The sequence below is a fragment of the Budorcas taxicolor genome, chromosome 1 (assembly GCF_023091745.1).
Source record: "Budorcas taxicolor isolate Tak-1 chromosome 1, Takin1.1, whole genome shotgun sequence".
NCBI lineage: Eukaryota > Metazoa > Chordata > Mammalia > Artiodactyla > Bovidae > Budorcas > Budorcas taxicolor.
The window spans coordinates 2,516,033-2,531,407 of NC_068910.1; the positions used below are offsets into that span (position 1 = coordinate 2,516,033).

A 15,375-nucleotide genomic window follows, 5' to 3' on the forward strand; every position below is an offset into this window, starting at 1 on the left:
CTGCTCGGGGGAGCCCCTCGCCTGGCTCTGCTGCCCTGTAACCGAGGACGCCCAGCAGTGGCAGGGCATCCTGAGGAGGAGCGGGTTCCCTTGGCTGACTTCTGCCAGGCAGTTATGACGTGTCCCTGTGACAGTCACGTGGGGCCCAGGACACGAGCCTGTGCTCCACACAGCTCCGCTCAAGGCCACCACTCAGGGGCCCTGCTCAACAGGCCAGGGCCAAGGACCTGCCTCCTTCTCGGGGAAACTGATGATAGCACAGCCCAGGCGTCTGGGGCTGCTCCTGCCCACTTGGCCAACAGGGCTGGAGAACCCAGCTGTGCAAGTCAGGGTCTCCGTGGAGCCTGACCCCACGCCCAGGCCCGGCCCCTCCTTACCCCAAAGGGAGTACCGGGATTAAGAAGAAGCACAGGCCGTGGAATGATACAGGCAGACTCAATATAAATAAAATATTCATATAAAAATAGTCTCTTAGAAAATATTCTCTCTTATCCAGTGGCTCACTTTCTAGAAGGTGGGAACTGCTGGGGAGGGGTTAGCGTTACCTTTCCCCTCTCTCTCTCTGTTCCGAACTGGACTTTTCTAACCGGGAGGTTTGAGCTGGGGAGGACTGCAGGCTGGGAACCGTATTCTAGAAAACGTCTCCCAATTCCAGACCAGCTCAAATCTCTGGAGAATTAGCAGCAAACAGCAAAACAAAAATTGTGTGTGTGTGTGTGTGTGTGTGTGTGTGTGTGTCTATATACGTAGAAAGGATGTCTGCCCTCGCACTTGAGCATCTGGTGCGGCAAGAGGTCCTGGCGAAATCAGCTAGGAGAAAGGTCTGCCTGAAGAATCACCACGCACAGTTCTACTCCGCTCCCTGTCCTGGCGACAGAACATCCCACAGGGAGAGCCAGCGGTCCACGTTGATTGCAGAAAACGGATCCCGACGAGGTGGAAGGGTTCTTGTTTAATTAAATTAATTAATATTATTTTTTTAATATCAGAATAAATTGTTAAATATTGCTATTACTGTTGAGGCCCCCGGGGTCCAGTGTTTCAGGCTTTGCTCCGGCCGAGGGCGGCGTCTGGGTGCGGCGTGGATGACGACTTGGGGTCCGGGAGGGGTTCCCCCGCCCCCCCGCCCCGCCTCCACCAGCCCAGCAGACAAGACGAGCTCAGCAGCGGCTACGGAGGTTGGGGCGGGGAACGCGCCGGCCCTCCGCTGCCCCGCCCCGCCCTGCGCGTAGCCCGGGGGTCGCCGCCCCGGCCCGGGGGGCCGCCGCCCGCGCTCACTTGCACGTGTAGACCTCGGTGCGCTCGCTGCACGTGTTGCACTTGACGTAGCAGCACCAGTGGAACTCGCAGCTGCACTGCCACACGCGGGCGTACTGGTGGGTGTTGTAGCCGCGGCCGCAGCACATGAGGTCGCAGCCGCTGGCCTGGGGCGCCGTCTTGTTGCAGGCGCGGCCCTGCGTGCCCGCGCTGCCCGTCACCGGGTCCTCCTCGCAGTAGTTGGGCGACTTCTCGATGTACACCAGGTCGGTGTCCATGGGCTTGCGGTAGGACAGCGGCTTCTTGATCTTGAGGAAGGTGGGCCGCTTGTTGCGGCTGGCCCGCACGGGCTCCACGTGGACCGCCTCGTTGTACTTGTCCTTGAGCACGTAGCCCAGCTCGCGGAACTGCGGCAGCGTGGTCCAGCAGGTCTTGGTGGTGCAGGAGCCCGACACGCCGTGGCACTTGCACTCCAGCTTCATGTTCTCCTCCAGGATCTGCGGGGGCGGCGGGGAGAGCACAGCTTGTCACGCAGGGCCAGGCGGGGCACCCCCGGGGCCACCCCCCACCCGCCCCGCTGCCCCGCCTGGCTGGGTCTGGCCTGTGCTTTTCTTTCTGGGGGGCTGCCCTGCTGGCTCAGCTGGTAAAGAATCCGCCCACAATGCGGGAGACCTGGGGTTGGGAAGATCCCCTGGAGACGGGCAAGGCTACCCACTCCAGTGTTCTGGCCCAGAGAATTCCATGGACTGTATAGTCCATGGGGTTGCAAAGAGGGGGACACGACTGAGCCACTTTCACCCGCTGTCCTTCTGGGGCCGGAACCTCAGACCTGGATGCAAAGCCTCCCCGGGACTCGCCTGCCCTCCCTGCTCCCGACCCCGAGGGGGCCTCACGCCGCTGCTTAGATCCATGCAGGCCCATGTTGACCACACGTGGGTTCTCTCAGGGCTGCGCCGGCTTAAAACCACTTCGGAACCAACGTGTGAAAGCCAGGAGGAGACTTTCAAAGACAGGCTGCCTGGTGTCCTGCCAGGCCAACAGAACAGGTACCCGGCAACTCCGAAGTGATGCTCGAAATTATTTCATAACCAGAGCAGCTGGGCGCTGACCTGCTGGCGTGGGAGCTGGCCACAGAGGCCAGCACGGCAGTCCAGCAGCGTCTGGCTCACCTTGGCCAGCTCGGCCACCCGGGCAGTGATACCTGGAACTCTGCCAGCCTCCGCCTCCCTCCTGGGCCAGCAGCCCTCAGCTCGCCCCAGTCCTTACTGCTCCCTGGAGCTGTAAGGACCGGTTTCAGTCCCAGATCTAGCATGAACCTGCTAAGCGCCCTCAGGCAGCTTGCCTCTTTCCTCGTGTGCAGAACCAGGGTGATGGCTGTACTTCATTACAACCCTCCAGTGAGATGCTGGTCAGAAAGGAGAGAGGGTGGACTTCTGAGACACACAGGAAGCTCAGCTGTCTAAAGCACAATGTGGCGCAGAAGAAGCCGGGTGCAGAGAGGATCTGCCACGTGAAGGCAGCGACAGGAAGCTCCAGGACGGGCAAAGCTAACGGCTGGGCTCCGCGCCATCTTTATCTACAGAAACAGGCTGAGACGGCCCGTGGCCTGGATGTTGCTGGCCCCTGCTGCGGACATGACTGACTCTCTGCGACCCCACGGACTGCAGCGCACCAGGCCTCCCTGTCCTTCCCCATCTCCCGGACCTTGTTCAGACTCACGTCCATCGAGTCGGTGATGGCATCCCCCCATCTCACCCTCCGTCGCCTCCTTCCCCTCCTGCCCTCAGTCTCTCCCAGCATCAGGGCCTCTTCCAATGAGGCAGCCCAACAATTGAAGAAGACAACGTTTACCAAGCCCCCCACAGGACAGGATATTTATATTGCTATCTAGGTTGGCTTTTCTCCCCCCCAGTTTTTATCTCCTTCCCTCCCTCATTTCTGTCTGTTGTTCATTGGTGTAAACTCTGTGTGTGAAAAGGCATCTTTGGAGTTAAAGTGTCTCCTCCTTCCAGGCCATCTTCAGCCTGATGTCATCCTAACAGGCCCTTGCTGTTGTGCGCCAGGCAGGGGATGGGCATGTGCTGGTGGGCGCCGTTTCTGGGTCATCACGTGTGAGCGTGTTTGCGGTCCTTCATCCACACTGCCTGGCTGCCTTTGCCTGCTACAGTGCCAGACTAAGGGAGGGAGGGAGGCAGTGGCCCGGGCACACTCTGGGTCCATGGGCTTATGTTGTTTCATTGCTAAGTCGTGTCCGACTCTTAGCAACCCCACAGACTGCAGCCCACCAGGCTCCTCTGTCCATGATTCTCCAGGCAAGAAGACTGGAGTGGGTCGCCATTCCCTTCTCCAGGGGATCTTCCCGACCCAGGGGTCAAACCTGCGTCGCCTGCACTGGCAGGTGGATCCTTTACCACTGAGCCACCAGGGACGCCTGTGCACTGGCGTCTTATTTAACTCTGTGGGGTTAGTAGGATTCCACTTAACGAGGCAAAAACCAAGGCTCGGCTGACTCCCAGAGTGGGTCTGTGAGGTGTTTGGAGGCCAGGGTCTTGTCGAGGTCGCGAGTCACGTGCTTGGTGGCTGAATACTTGCCGTGTGACCTTGGGGTTGTCATTCCCCCTCTCTGAGCCTCAGCTGCCTTCAGTGAACCTGGAGTGACGGGACCATCTTCTCAGACAAGAGTTAAGGGGGCTGGGATAGAATCTGATGTTCCCAAAGTAGCCATTAGTTCTGCCTCTGGGTTGGGCCTGTGTGGGTTCTGGGGACACAGAGGCGACCAGGTCAGATCCCTGTCTCCAAGGACAGGCCTGTGTCCAGGGTCCTCTCGGCTCCAGACGCTCCGAGTCCAAGAGGTGATTGGTCACGATACTCAACAGAAGGGAAGCCCACGGTGTCTGCACTCAAACACGCCAGCGAGGCCGGGGCAGCAGTGTTCTGGGGCGCAGCTGAATGCCTGCTTCCAGGACACCGGCCGTGTGACCCCCGCATGGTGCAGCTGGTGGGGGGCAGCCCCCAAGTCACACAGACGCCCCTGTGCTCATCAGTGAGCCGACGGTCCCCAGGTGGCACCCTTCCGTGTTGGCCTAAAAAGCAGAGGTGTCGTGTGTGTTGAGGGCAGAGTTCAGCAGGCGTTTCTGGGGCCTGATGCCCTGGCTGGTGGATCTTAGAGCATCAGAGCCTCCCACACAGGTGCCTGGGGTGAGGGGCACTCAGAACAGGTTCTGACGCTGAGCAGGGGTGAGGACGCGGAGCGCCTGGCTCGGAAGTGGCCCCCTCCGAGGGGCTTGCCCTGGAAGTCACATGCTCCCAAACAGGTTCAGGGATGTTCCTGCCAGCAGCGTTCATGACGGCTTTGTGGGCACGATCTGATGTCCGTCCATGGTAAGACGGATAAACGGAGGTGAGTGGGCTCAACGGGGCCCTCGAGGGCAGGGGCCTTGAACAGCCACAGCGGCAGAGGTCAACCTCGGGACACGAGGGGGCCGGAAGGGGGCAGTCGTGGGAGCTCTGCACGGAATGACTGCGTGTGTATCAAGTCCAACGGCGGCAGAGCTCGACTGGAGAGAAAGGGTCACAGATATACCAAGACAGTGGTTGTCCCTGGGGCAGGAGGCAAGGGACGGGCTGGCTAGGGTCACCAGGGGGCTCCTGGGGTCCTGGCAGCTTTCTGTTCCTTGATGTGGGCACTTTCTCTTTATTCCTTTAAACCCTCGTGGATGAGCTGAGAGCTTTTTTTTGTACGTGAGCTGCGCTTGCGATTTATAAAAATGCAGCGGGCGCAGGAGCCCGCAAGCACATGGAGAGAGAATGCACGTCAGTAGCTCCGGGAAAGCACAGGATCAGCACCGCAGTGAGACAGCACGCACCTCCCACCGGGGTGTGCGAGAGGAAAGAGAGGACTGCTGTTGCAGCCCGATGTGGAGAAGTGGGGCCTTCGCATGCTGCTGGAAGACGTGAGCGGGCGAGCCCCCGGAGACAGCCTGGCAGCTCCTCCGTGTTAAACACATGGCTACCGAATGACCTGGGACCATGCTCCCCACGCCTCATCTCACAGGCTGAAATCCTAGCCCCCGAAGGGAGGGTAGTGGGGGTCCTTTGGGAGGGTCTTCAGTCACAAGTGAAGCCCTCATGAATGCTACTGGTGCCTCGTGAAGGAAGCTCCAGAGAGCCCCTTCCAGCCCAGGAGGACAGAGAGAAGGTCCCGGCCGAGAGCCAGGAGGTGGGCCCTCGCCAGGGCACAAGCCGCACCTTGGGCTCCCCGCTCCCAGAATGGGGAGAAGCACGTTTCTGCTGTCTTGCTCCCATGCCGGCCAGTCTGGGGCGCTCTGCTGGAGGTGCCCGGGCACCCTGAGACACCCAGCAGTTCTCCCTAGGTGTTGGGTTGGCCACAGAGGTCATTTCAGTTTTTCCGTAAGATGTTAGAGCAAGGACAATGAGACATCAGTTCATCACCTGTGCACACCTGGGTCCATGCTTTTATAGGGGGTGTCTTACTTGACGCCACGATTCCACTTCACAAAAGGCAAAATCTAAGGGTCAGCTAACTCCTAGAGCTGGTCTGTGCAGTGTTTGGAGGCCATGGTCTTACTGCCGAGGGGTGCGAGTCGAGTGGTTGGTGGCTGCTTATTTGCTGTGTGACCTTGGGGTTGTCACTCCCCCTCTGAGCCTCAGCTGCCTTCAGTAAACATGGAGTGAAGGCAATTAGGTCTTTTGTGGCAAAAGTTGCAGGGAGGGTGCGTGGCGGGGTGGCTGGGAGAGAGTCAGATATTCCAAAAGTCGCCATTAGTTCTCTCTCTGGGCTGGGCCTCTGTGGGTGCTGGGGCCGGAGAGGTGACCAGATCAGATCCCCATCTCCAGGGATGGGCCCGTGTCCAGGGTCCTCTTGACCCCAGATGCTCGGCCTTCAGGAGGAGGTAACCCCGGCGAGTCAACATACTCAACAGAAGGGAAGCCCCCCCACACACATCCACATAAAAAAACGCATTAAACAGTGTGTACAGCAGCATCCTTCACAACAGCCCCAAAGTGGAAACGACCCAGACGAGCCCTGACGGGCGAAGAGAGTAAACGTGGGCCGCCCGCACAGCAGAGTGTCACCCATGAAAAGGGACGGGGCGCCGACCCCGCCGCAATGCACCCTGGTCACGCGGTGCTCAGTGACCGAAGCCAGACCCACGGGACCAGGTCCGGTCTCATCGCGTTTACCGGCGACGTCCGGGAGAGGCAGCGCTGTGCAGACAGGAGGCAGGCCAGAGAGGTGGGGGGCGGGTGCTGGAGGGCGCAGGGCTCTTCTGGAGGTAAGCTGACTGCGGGGATGGCTGTGCACACATGTGACGGTATCAAACAGTGCTGAACTTGCCCTTCGGGTGAGGGCCACGCCACGGTGTGCGCAGTAGACTGTAACTAAGCTGGCTTTAAAAAAAACAAGTTCTTGGCTGGTTGTGAGGAGGCACTGGGTGACACCCAGTGTGTCTCTGGCGGTGGCCCCCCGGGCGGCGAGCCCCAGCGCCAGGGCCAGACGCCCGGGCGACCGCCGCCAGCTCACCGCCTCCCTCCTCCTCTGGGGCCACCACGGCCTGCGGCCCTGGCAGAACTTACATGGGCCCCTGATTGCATGACACGCAGCCCGTTAATTAACCCTGCAGAGTCTGCATTTTGAGAGCTCGGGGATCGCATTAAGTCTGCATTAAGCTGGGCGGAATCACAGCCGCGCGGGCCAGGACTGGTCACTCGGACGGGCACCGAGCCCTCTCCCCCAGGCAAGGGGGTGCGAGCAGAGGAAACGCCTGTGGGACAAAGCCAGGCTCAGCTGCCAGCGTCTGAGCCACCGGGGCGGGGGGCCTTCCGGGGCCCTCCCGCTTGGGGCCTGGGCTGCAGTTCTGGGTCAGGCAGTCACGGGTCTGTGCACCTTCCCTGTGGCCTGACCCATGGCCGGTGCGCTCAGGAGACGGCCAGAGAGAAGTCAGCAACAGGTGCCTTCACACCCTGGCACAGCTGGTATTCCGGGCTCGAGCACCCAGTTCGAGTGTCTGGGGTCCTGGGGGCGCCCTGCATCGCCAGATGGAGGGAAGGGGAGGGGCAGTGGGGGGCCTGGAGCCGCCCGAGTGGACCGCTGTCAGCATTTCTGCCCGTGGCTGCACGTCTGGGTCCTTCCTGGCTTAACGACCGGGCCCACGAGACTGCCCGGGCGATGCCACACTGGCATCCTTGAGGCAGAGACCTCTCGGGACGCAGGGAAAGGCCACCGAGAAAGCAGATCGTGAGGGCCTCGAGCTCTCCTCCTGCCCCTCGCCCCGCCTGTCTCCGCCGGTCAGGCAGGGCAGGGACTGGCCTTCATGGAGGTGGCTCCGGGTGAGGAGCGGGGCCTCACCTGGTGAGTAGCGCTGAGCCACAGAAGCTGTGCCCTTGCAAAGGGCACGTGGGGAAGCAGGGCGCAGGCAGCCGCCTCAAATGAGAGAGTAAGCGAGACAAAGACGGTGGAGCTGGGCCAGGGGTGCGGAGCGCGGGGACGGGGGGCAGGTGGCCGCGCGACACCGCCGGGCTGGACATCCTCTCAGAAGGAGGGTCGCTCCAGCAGAAGCAGAGGCCCAGGGAGGGGCAGCACAGGCCCCTGAAGGACAGACACTGCGGCCAGTGGCCGGAGGGCCTGAGGCTTCCACCAAACAGGGCCAGGGCCGTGCGGAGCCCAGGACGGGGGCCTCCCGCAGGCTCTGCTGACCACGCCAAGGAGCTGTGGCTTGGTTTTTCTGTTTTTAGTGGAATATGATGTGTGTTCCTGGTGTACAGCATCGTCCATCAGCCATACGTACCAAGTGATGTGGGTGAACCTGGAGCCTGTCGCAGAGTGAAGGCAGTCAGAAAAACACACGTTTACGCACACGTGTGGAATCTAGAAAAATGGCGCTGAAGCCCTGCGGGAGGGCAGGAGTAGAGACGCCCCTGGAAGGAACGGGCTTGTGCACGCGGTGGGGTAGAGACAGGGTGGGACGAACTTCGAGAGCAGCAATGGCGTGCACACCCTGCCGTGTGCAAAGCGGGTGCCGCACAGCATGGGCGCTCTGCTCAGCACCCTGCGATGACCTAGAGGGCTGGCATGCGGGTGGGTGGGAGGGAGAGAGAGAAGCTCCAAGAAGTTCCACATTCACTGGGGAAATTTGAGAATAGTGAGGATGGCCCCAGTGCATCCTTCACCCCATTTTGCCCATGGCTAACACCTCACCTCAGTGTTCTTGCCTGGAGAATCCCAGGGATGGGGGAGCCTGGTGGGCTGCCGTCTATGGGGTCGCACAGAGTCGGACACGACTGAAGCGAGTTAGCAGCAGCAGCAGGAACACCTCACCTCAGCATGATGTACACTTATTAGCACGGTAAATTAATGAATGAGCTAAGGGTGTCCCTGGTGGCTCAGCTGGTGAAGAACCCGCCTGCAATGTGGGAGACCTGGGTTCAGTCCCCTGGGTTGGGAAGATCCCCTGGAGAAGGGAACAGCTACCCACTCCACTATTCTGGCCTGGAGAAATCCGTGGGACTGTATGGTCCATGAGGTTGCAAAGAGTCAGACATGACTGAGCCACTTTCTTCTTATAATGTTCGCTTATTCAGTGAAGTCCGTACTTCATTCGGATGCCCTGGGTTGGTACCTTCTGTCCCCTTCCTGTTCCAGGAGCCCATCCAGATCACCCCATGGCCTTCAGTCCGCCTGTCTCCCTGGGCCGCGAGATGGGGTTTTGAGGACAGGACAGCCAGTGGCGGCCAGGAGCAGGATTTATGATTTGTAAAAGTCTGCTCACTGGCTGTAACAAAGGCACCACTCACTCCGGTCCCTGGAGACTGTGTGAGAGAGAGAGTCCAGGGGTATCTGGGAAAGTTCTGCACCTTCTGCTCAGTTTCACTGTGAACCTAAAACTTGTCTGAAACATAGTCTTTAAAAAATCCCAGGCGAGAGGCTGTACGCAGGGAGAGTCCCTGGAGTCTGGACTTGGTTGATTCTGCTGCTGACGGGCTGGGGGGCCTCCCTGGACCTGGGTTTCCCCATTTCAAAGTCAAGGGTTTGAAGTAAATGATTTCCAACGCTGCTTCTGACCCTAAGCATCCTGACCTTGTACCAACACTGCTCTTCAACCCAAAGTGTTTTGAGGGGTCTGACACCTGCTGAGAGATGGACACCTCCATCCCATTTCACAGGGGAGGAGACTGAGGCTCAGAGAAGGAAAGGGACTCAAGGCCGCAGCGCAGGCTGCATCGCCTCCGTGCGTCTGTCCGGAGCACTCCCCATCCTCTGCCTCCCACCCCGCCCCCCAGGAGACTGGCCCGGAAGGCTGCACCCCTGAGCTGGCTCTCGCTCCTCGGGGTGAATGGTCTGGCCCCGAGCACAGCTGCCTCAGGATGAATGCAGGGGCTCTGGCCAGTGGAGGCCCCGGAGCGAGCCCCGGGGGCAGAGCCAAGTCCTGGTTCTCATTCCTCCCACCCCTCCCCGCCGGCCCCACGGGGTGGCCGCGTCCCCCTCGCCAAGGTCACAGGTCGCAGCTCCCACGTGCTCCGTGCACCCACTGGGTTCCAGCAGCCCGACCCCCTGGCCCACCCGGCCTGAGGAGTAACGGCCCCCTGCCGCCAGCCCCAGGGGCTGCCCCCTCCCTCTGGGCCCCCTTGCCTGCGCCCTCTCTTCTATTCGCCTCTCGCTTCCCTGCAGTGTAGTGCACAAGCCACACAACCCACCTCCTAAGCGTGCGCACGCCAGTGGCTTCAGTACACGCAGAGCGTGCAGCCGTCACTGCTAAGCGCAGAGCGCGCCATCGCCCGAGAGCGGGGCCATGCTGCGCAGCAGTGGTCACTCCAACTTCTCCCTCCCCTCGGGCCCTGGCAAGCGCCCAGCTGCTTTCCCTCTGTGGATTCTGTTGGCCTGTCCTGGACATTTTGTGTAAACGGGCTCATAGAGCGTGTGGCCTTTTGTGTGTCTAGCTCCCTGCACTCAGCACAATCCCTTCAAGTTCAGCCCCGGTGCAGCAGCTGTCAGCACCCCATTCCTTTTCATGGCTGGATCATATTCCCTTGTAGGGCCGTGCGGCACTCGGTCCGCCCAGTCACCAGCCGTTGGTCTGCAGGCCCTCTGGTTAAAACTGTCCTGGATTTCCTAGTCGGAGCGTGCCGGCCGCCCGGCCTTGACCTGGTGCTACACCCTGGCTCCTCGTGGCAGGCCTGGGCACCAGCCGCCCCTAGACTCCCAGCCCACGTGCTCTCCCCTCCGTCCACCCCTGGGCCCTGCACCTGCCAGCCCTCATCTGGAAGGCCAATCTTTACTGCCTTTACGGAGGCTCGACCCAACAATTCCACCGCAGAATATGTACCCTCGGGGTAGGCGCATGCATGTGTAAAATGACAGCCTCAGAGAGGTGTTATCTGCGATATCAAAAGGCCGAAAGGCTCTCGGATCCACCAATGGGACCGGTTCTGCGAATCATGGGGCTCTGATAAACTGGAATGTCCTGAACTGCCAGAGAGGACAAGGTGGCCCTGTGCTTCCCAGAGATGCACCGGTGGAGACAGCAGGGGTGTGCAAAGCACGCGGGCACGCGCTGTTTGTGCGAGATAGACTGTGTGTGCCTGAGAGCACAGAGTGCGCACCCCGAGGAGCAGGAGACGCTGGGAGGAGGAGCTGCCTCCGGAGAGGACACCCAGTACCCTCCTTGCCATAGGATTGTTCTTGGTGCCATCTGAATATTCTACCAGGTCGGAAAAACGTCACCTCCTCCACAGAGCCTTCCCTGATTGCCAGGACAGTCACGAACTCCCCCATGGTTTCCATCCCTGTCCTGGGTTGTTGGGTAATTTTCATTTGTCCCTCTGGTGACCGTGTGCCAGTTATTAAATAGCCTCTGGCGTCAGACCAGCAGCTCCCTGCGGTGGACACGGAGCTGTGCCACCCAGACCCCCTGCCTGTAGCGGTGTGCTGGTAAACCGGCTCCCAAGAGAAGAAAAAGCCCAGTGTGGGATAAATGCTCCCACACGGCCAATTTGAAGCTACTAGTGGTTTAGCAATCAGCTTGCATATCTCCAATATTTAATTCGGGCGGGGTCTTGTAAGTGCCAGGAGCCAGCTCCAGCACCCCACGGGACTGGGCAGCCTCCAGCTGTGAGACCCTGCAGGGTCCGTCCCAGCCCCACATACCTGCCGCCTTCCCCACGGCCGGGGACAGAGAAAGGCGGGGGTCCCACGGTGTGGGGCGCTGCAGGCACACTCATGCCCCACCCTGTTCCTCTCCACCCCCTCTGTGTGCACGCGCTCACTTATGTCTGACTTTTCATGACCCCATGGACTCTAGCCCGCCAGGCTCCTCTGTCCATGGGATTTTCCAGGCAAGGATACTGGAGCGGGTTGCCATTTCCTCCTCCAGGGGATCTTCCTGACCCAGGGATCGAACCCGCGTCTCCTGCGTTGGCAGGCAGATTCTTTACCACTGAGCCACCTGGGACCCCCCTTCACTGATTCCTCATGAACAGCTTGGACCAAACTCCATCTCAGCCTCTGCTCCTGGGGCTGCGAGAACGAGGAGACCCTTCCCCCAACAAGCTGTGACACTCCTAGGGGGGCTGTGGCCAGGACACGCCCCTCCACCCCCAGCCTCGGGCAGAGAGCCTGGCGCGGCGTAGGTGTCAGGCGGCCGCGAGGGGAGAGGAGGACCCGCTGAGCGTCTGCTTCCGTGTGCATTCCTCATTTGTCGTGCACCGAGCACCTGCTCTCCTCTGCTGCGGAGGCCCCGGGGGTTCCGTGAGACAGACACGGGCCATCCTGCCTTCCCTGAGCCTGAGGACCCAGACGGAGCAGCCCCGGAATTAATACCGCCCCCAGATCAAAGTCAGAGAGTGCTGTGAGGAGGGAGACAGAGAGCAAACAAGACTCGACCCGGGAGGAGCTGCTCTGTGTACAGCAAGGACCTGAAACTAAGCAGGACACGCGAGAATCCGGCCAACTCAAGGCGACACAGAGGAGGAGAGACAGTCCCCCCAGCAACGTGGGACAAATGACACAGAGGAGGAGACACAGTCCCCCAGCGCGAGGCTCCGGGAGGACAGCAAAGTGGGAAAAATGAACACAGAAGACTCTCTAACACCATGCTCTAAAGCAAACCCAAAATGGATTAAAGATCTAAACGACAGACTGGACACTATAAAAGCCTTAGAGGAAGACATGCGGGGAGCACTCTTTGCCATAAAGTGCAGCCGTATCTTTCTGGATCCATCTCCTAGAGTAACGGAAATAAAACAAATGAGACCAGGTTAAACTCAAAAGCTCTTGCACAGCAAAGCAAATCATGAACAAAATGAAAAGACACAGGGAAATGCAAATGAAAACTACGAGGAGGTATTACCTCGCATGGGTCAGAATGGCCATCATCCAAAACTCTACAGGAATTCCTGGAGAGGGTGTGGAGAAAAGAGAACCCACCTGCATTGTTGCTAGGAATGTAAATGAGTACGTCCACCATGGAGAACAGTATGGAGGTTCCTCAACAAACTAAAAATAGAACTTGCCCTATGACCCAGCAGTGCCACTGCTGGGCATATGGCCAGAGAACACCCTAAATCCAAGAGACACCCCCCCCCCCCAGTCTTCACTGCAGCCCTATGTAGCTCAGGCAGGACACGGAAGCAACCCAGACGTCCATCAACAAGGACTGGATAAAGGAGGTGCGGCACATACACACAATGGAATGTTACTCGGCCGTAAAAAGGAACAAAATCGTGCTGTTTGCAAAGACAGGGATGGACCTAGGGACTGTCGTGCAGAGTGAAGAAAAACATCGCATAGTGTCACCTATAGGTGGACAGGGAGGCCCGGTGTGCTGCGATTCATGGGGTCGCAGAGTCGGACACGACTGAGCAACTGAACTGAACTGAACTGAACTGAACTGATAGGTGGAATGTAGGAAAATGGTTCGCATGAACCTATTTGCAAAGCAGAGATAAAGACACAGGTGCAGAATGAATGAATGGATACCACGCATGTAAGATGGGGAGGGACGAACTGGGAGGCTGGAACTGACGAACACACACTGCTGCGTGTAACGTGGATGACTGATGCGAACCTGCTGTGCGGCCCAGGGAACTCCAGTCCGTGCCCTGCGGCGACCTAAACGGGAAGGAGGTCCAGAGCAGGAAGGGTCTGTGTACGTGTGGAACTGATTCACCTTGGTGTGTGCGGTAGAAATTAACACAACACTGGAAACCAACTATACTCCAATGAATTTTTTTTTTTTAAACAAAGGACAATCTGCAGAGTGGGAGAAAATACTTGCAAACAATGCAGCTGACAAGGGATCCATTTCCAGAATTTACAAACAGCGCGGGGGCTTCAGTATTAAATAAAACAACCAACGATCCCATCCAAAACTGGGCAGAGAAACCTAAATAGACCTTTCTCCACGGAAAACACACAGATGGCCAAGAGGCACATGAAAAGATGCTCAACACAGATGATTATTAAGAGAAATGCCAATCAAAACTACCCTGTGATATCACCTCACAGCAGTCAGAATGACCATCATCAAATAGTCTACAGACAGTAAATGCTGGAGACGGTGTGGAGAGAAGGGCGCCCTCCCACACCGCCGGTGGGAGTGCACATCAGTACATCCACTGTGGAAAAAATATGGGGGTTCCTTGAGCAGCTAAAATCAGAGCTGCCCTGTGACACAGCGTCCCACTACTGGGAGTGAATCTGGATGGAGAAAACCGTAATTCCAGAAGATGCGCACCCCAGTGTCCACTGCAGCACTATTTACAGGACACGGAAGCAGCCCAGACGTCCTCCAACAGATGAATGGATAAAACAGATGGGGTACGTATACACAGCGGAATACTTCACTCACTCAGTCGTGTCCAGCTCTTTGCGACCCCATGGACCGCAGCACCCCAGGCCTCCCCGTCCATCACCAACTCCCGGAGTTCACTCAAACTCTGTCCATCGAGTCGGTCATGCCATCCAACCATCTCACCCTCTGTCGTCCCCTTCTCCTCCTGCCCTCAATCTTTCCCAGCATCAAAGTCTTTTCAAATGAGTCAGCTTTTCGCATCAGGTGGCCAAAGTATTGGGGTTTCACTTCCAACATCAGTCCTTCCAGTGAATATTCAGGGCTGATTTCCTTTAGGGATACTACTCGGCCATAAAAAATGAAATAATGCTATTTGCAACGACATGGACCTGGAGATTATCGTGCTGAGTGAAGACCCACAGAGAAAGACAGAGACATACGATACTGCGTATGTGTGGAGTCTCAAATATGGCACAAATGAGCTTATTTACAAAACAGAAGCAGAGTGGACTGATGGACACCAATGAGGGAGGGCTGGGTGTGGACACCCTGCTGTATTTAAAATAGATAACCAGCAAGGACCTGCTATATAGCACAGGGAACTCTGCTCAGTGATCTGTAAGAACCCAAATGGGGAAAGAATCTGAAAAAAGAATGAATGTATATATAACTGAATCACTCTGCTCCACACCCGAAGCTAACAACAGCATTGTTAATCAGCTGTACTCCAGTATAAAATAAAAAAATTTTAAAGAAAATTCACGCTTGGAATAATGTGAAAAAGTTTCTGTGGCACCTGAGAGAACGTAAAAATGCAAAGGAAAAGAAACTAAAATCTTCGCTAAATAAGTGTGTTAGTTGCTCAGACATACCGACCCTCTGCGGCCCCCTGGACTGCAGCCCGCCAGGCTCCTCTGTCCATGGGATTCTCCAGGCAAGAATGCTGGAGCGGGTTGCCATGCCCTCCTCCAGAGGATCTTCCCGACCCAGGGATCGAACCCAGGACGCCCCCCACTGCAGGCGGATTCTTTCTTTACCACCGGAATCACAAGACAAGCCCTGACATAAAAAAACAAAACTATCAAGGACCGCCCTGCAGAGCGGGGAACTCTTCTCACTATGCCCTAGTAACTTAAATGGGAAAAGAGTTTGAAACATAGAAACATGCCTATGTGTAGGTGGGTGATTCTGCTATATACCTGAAACTAACCCAACACTGTGAAGCAACAATATTTCAATAAAAAGTTTAAAAAAGTTGAACTTAGGGGAGATGGAAGAACTGCAGTGGAAGCCAGGGAAGGGCCATGCC

At 57.9% G+C, this 15,375-nt stretch overlaps 1 protein-coding gene across 1 annotated transcript in view; it reads right to left on the bottom strand.

Moving 5' to 3' along the window:
* Positions 1-1,274: 1,274 nt before the first annotated feature.
* WNT7A (Wnt family member 7A) overlaps positions 1,275-15,375 on the bottom strand; it is a 63,519-nt gene continuing 49,418 nt past the window's right edge. Inside the window, exon 4 of the mRNA XM_052646863.1 lies at positions 1,275-1,754. Within this exon, the coding sequence (XP_052502823.1) occupies positions 1,275-1,754 (480 nt within the window). The remainder of the gene's footprint in view (positions 1,755-15,375) is intronic.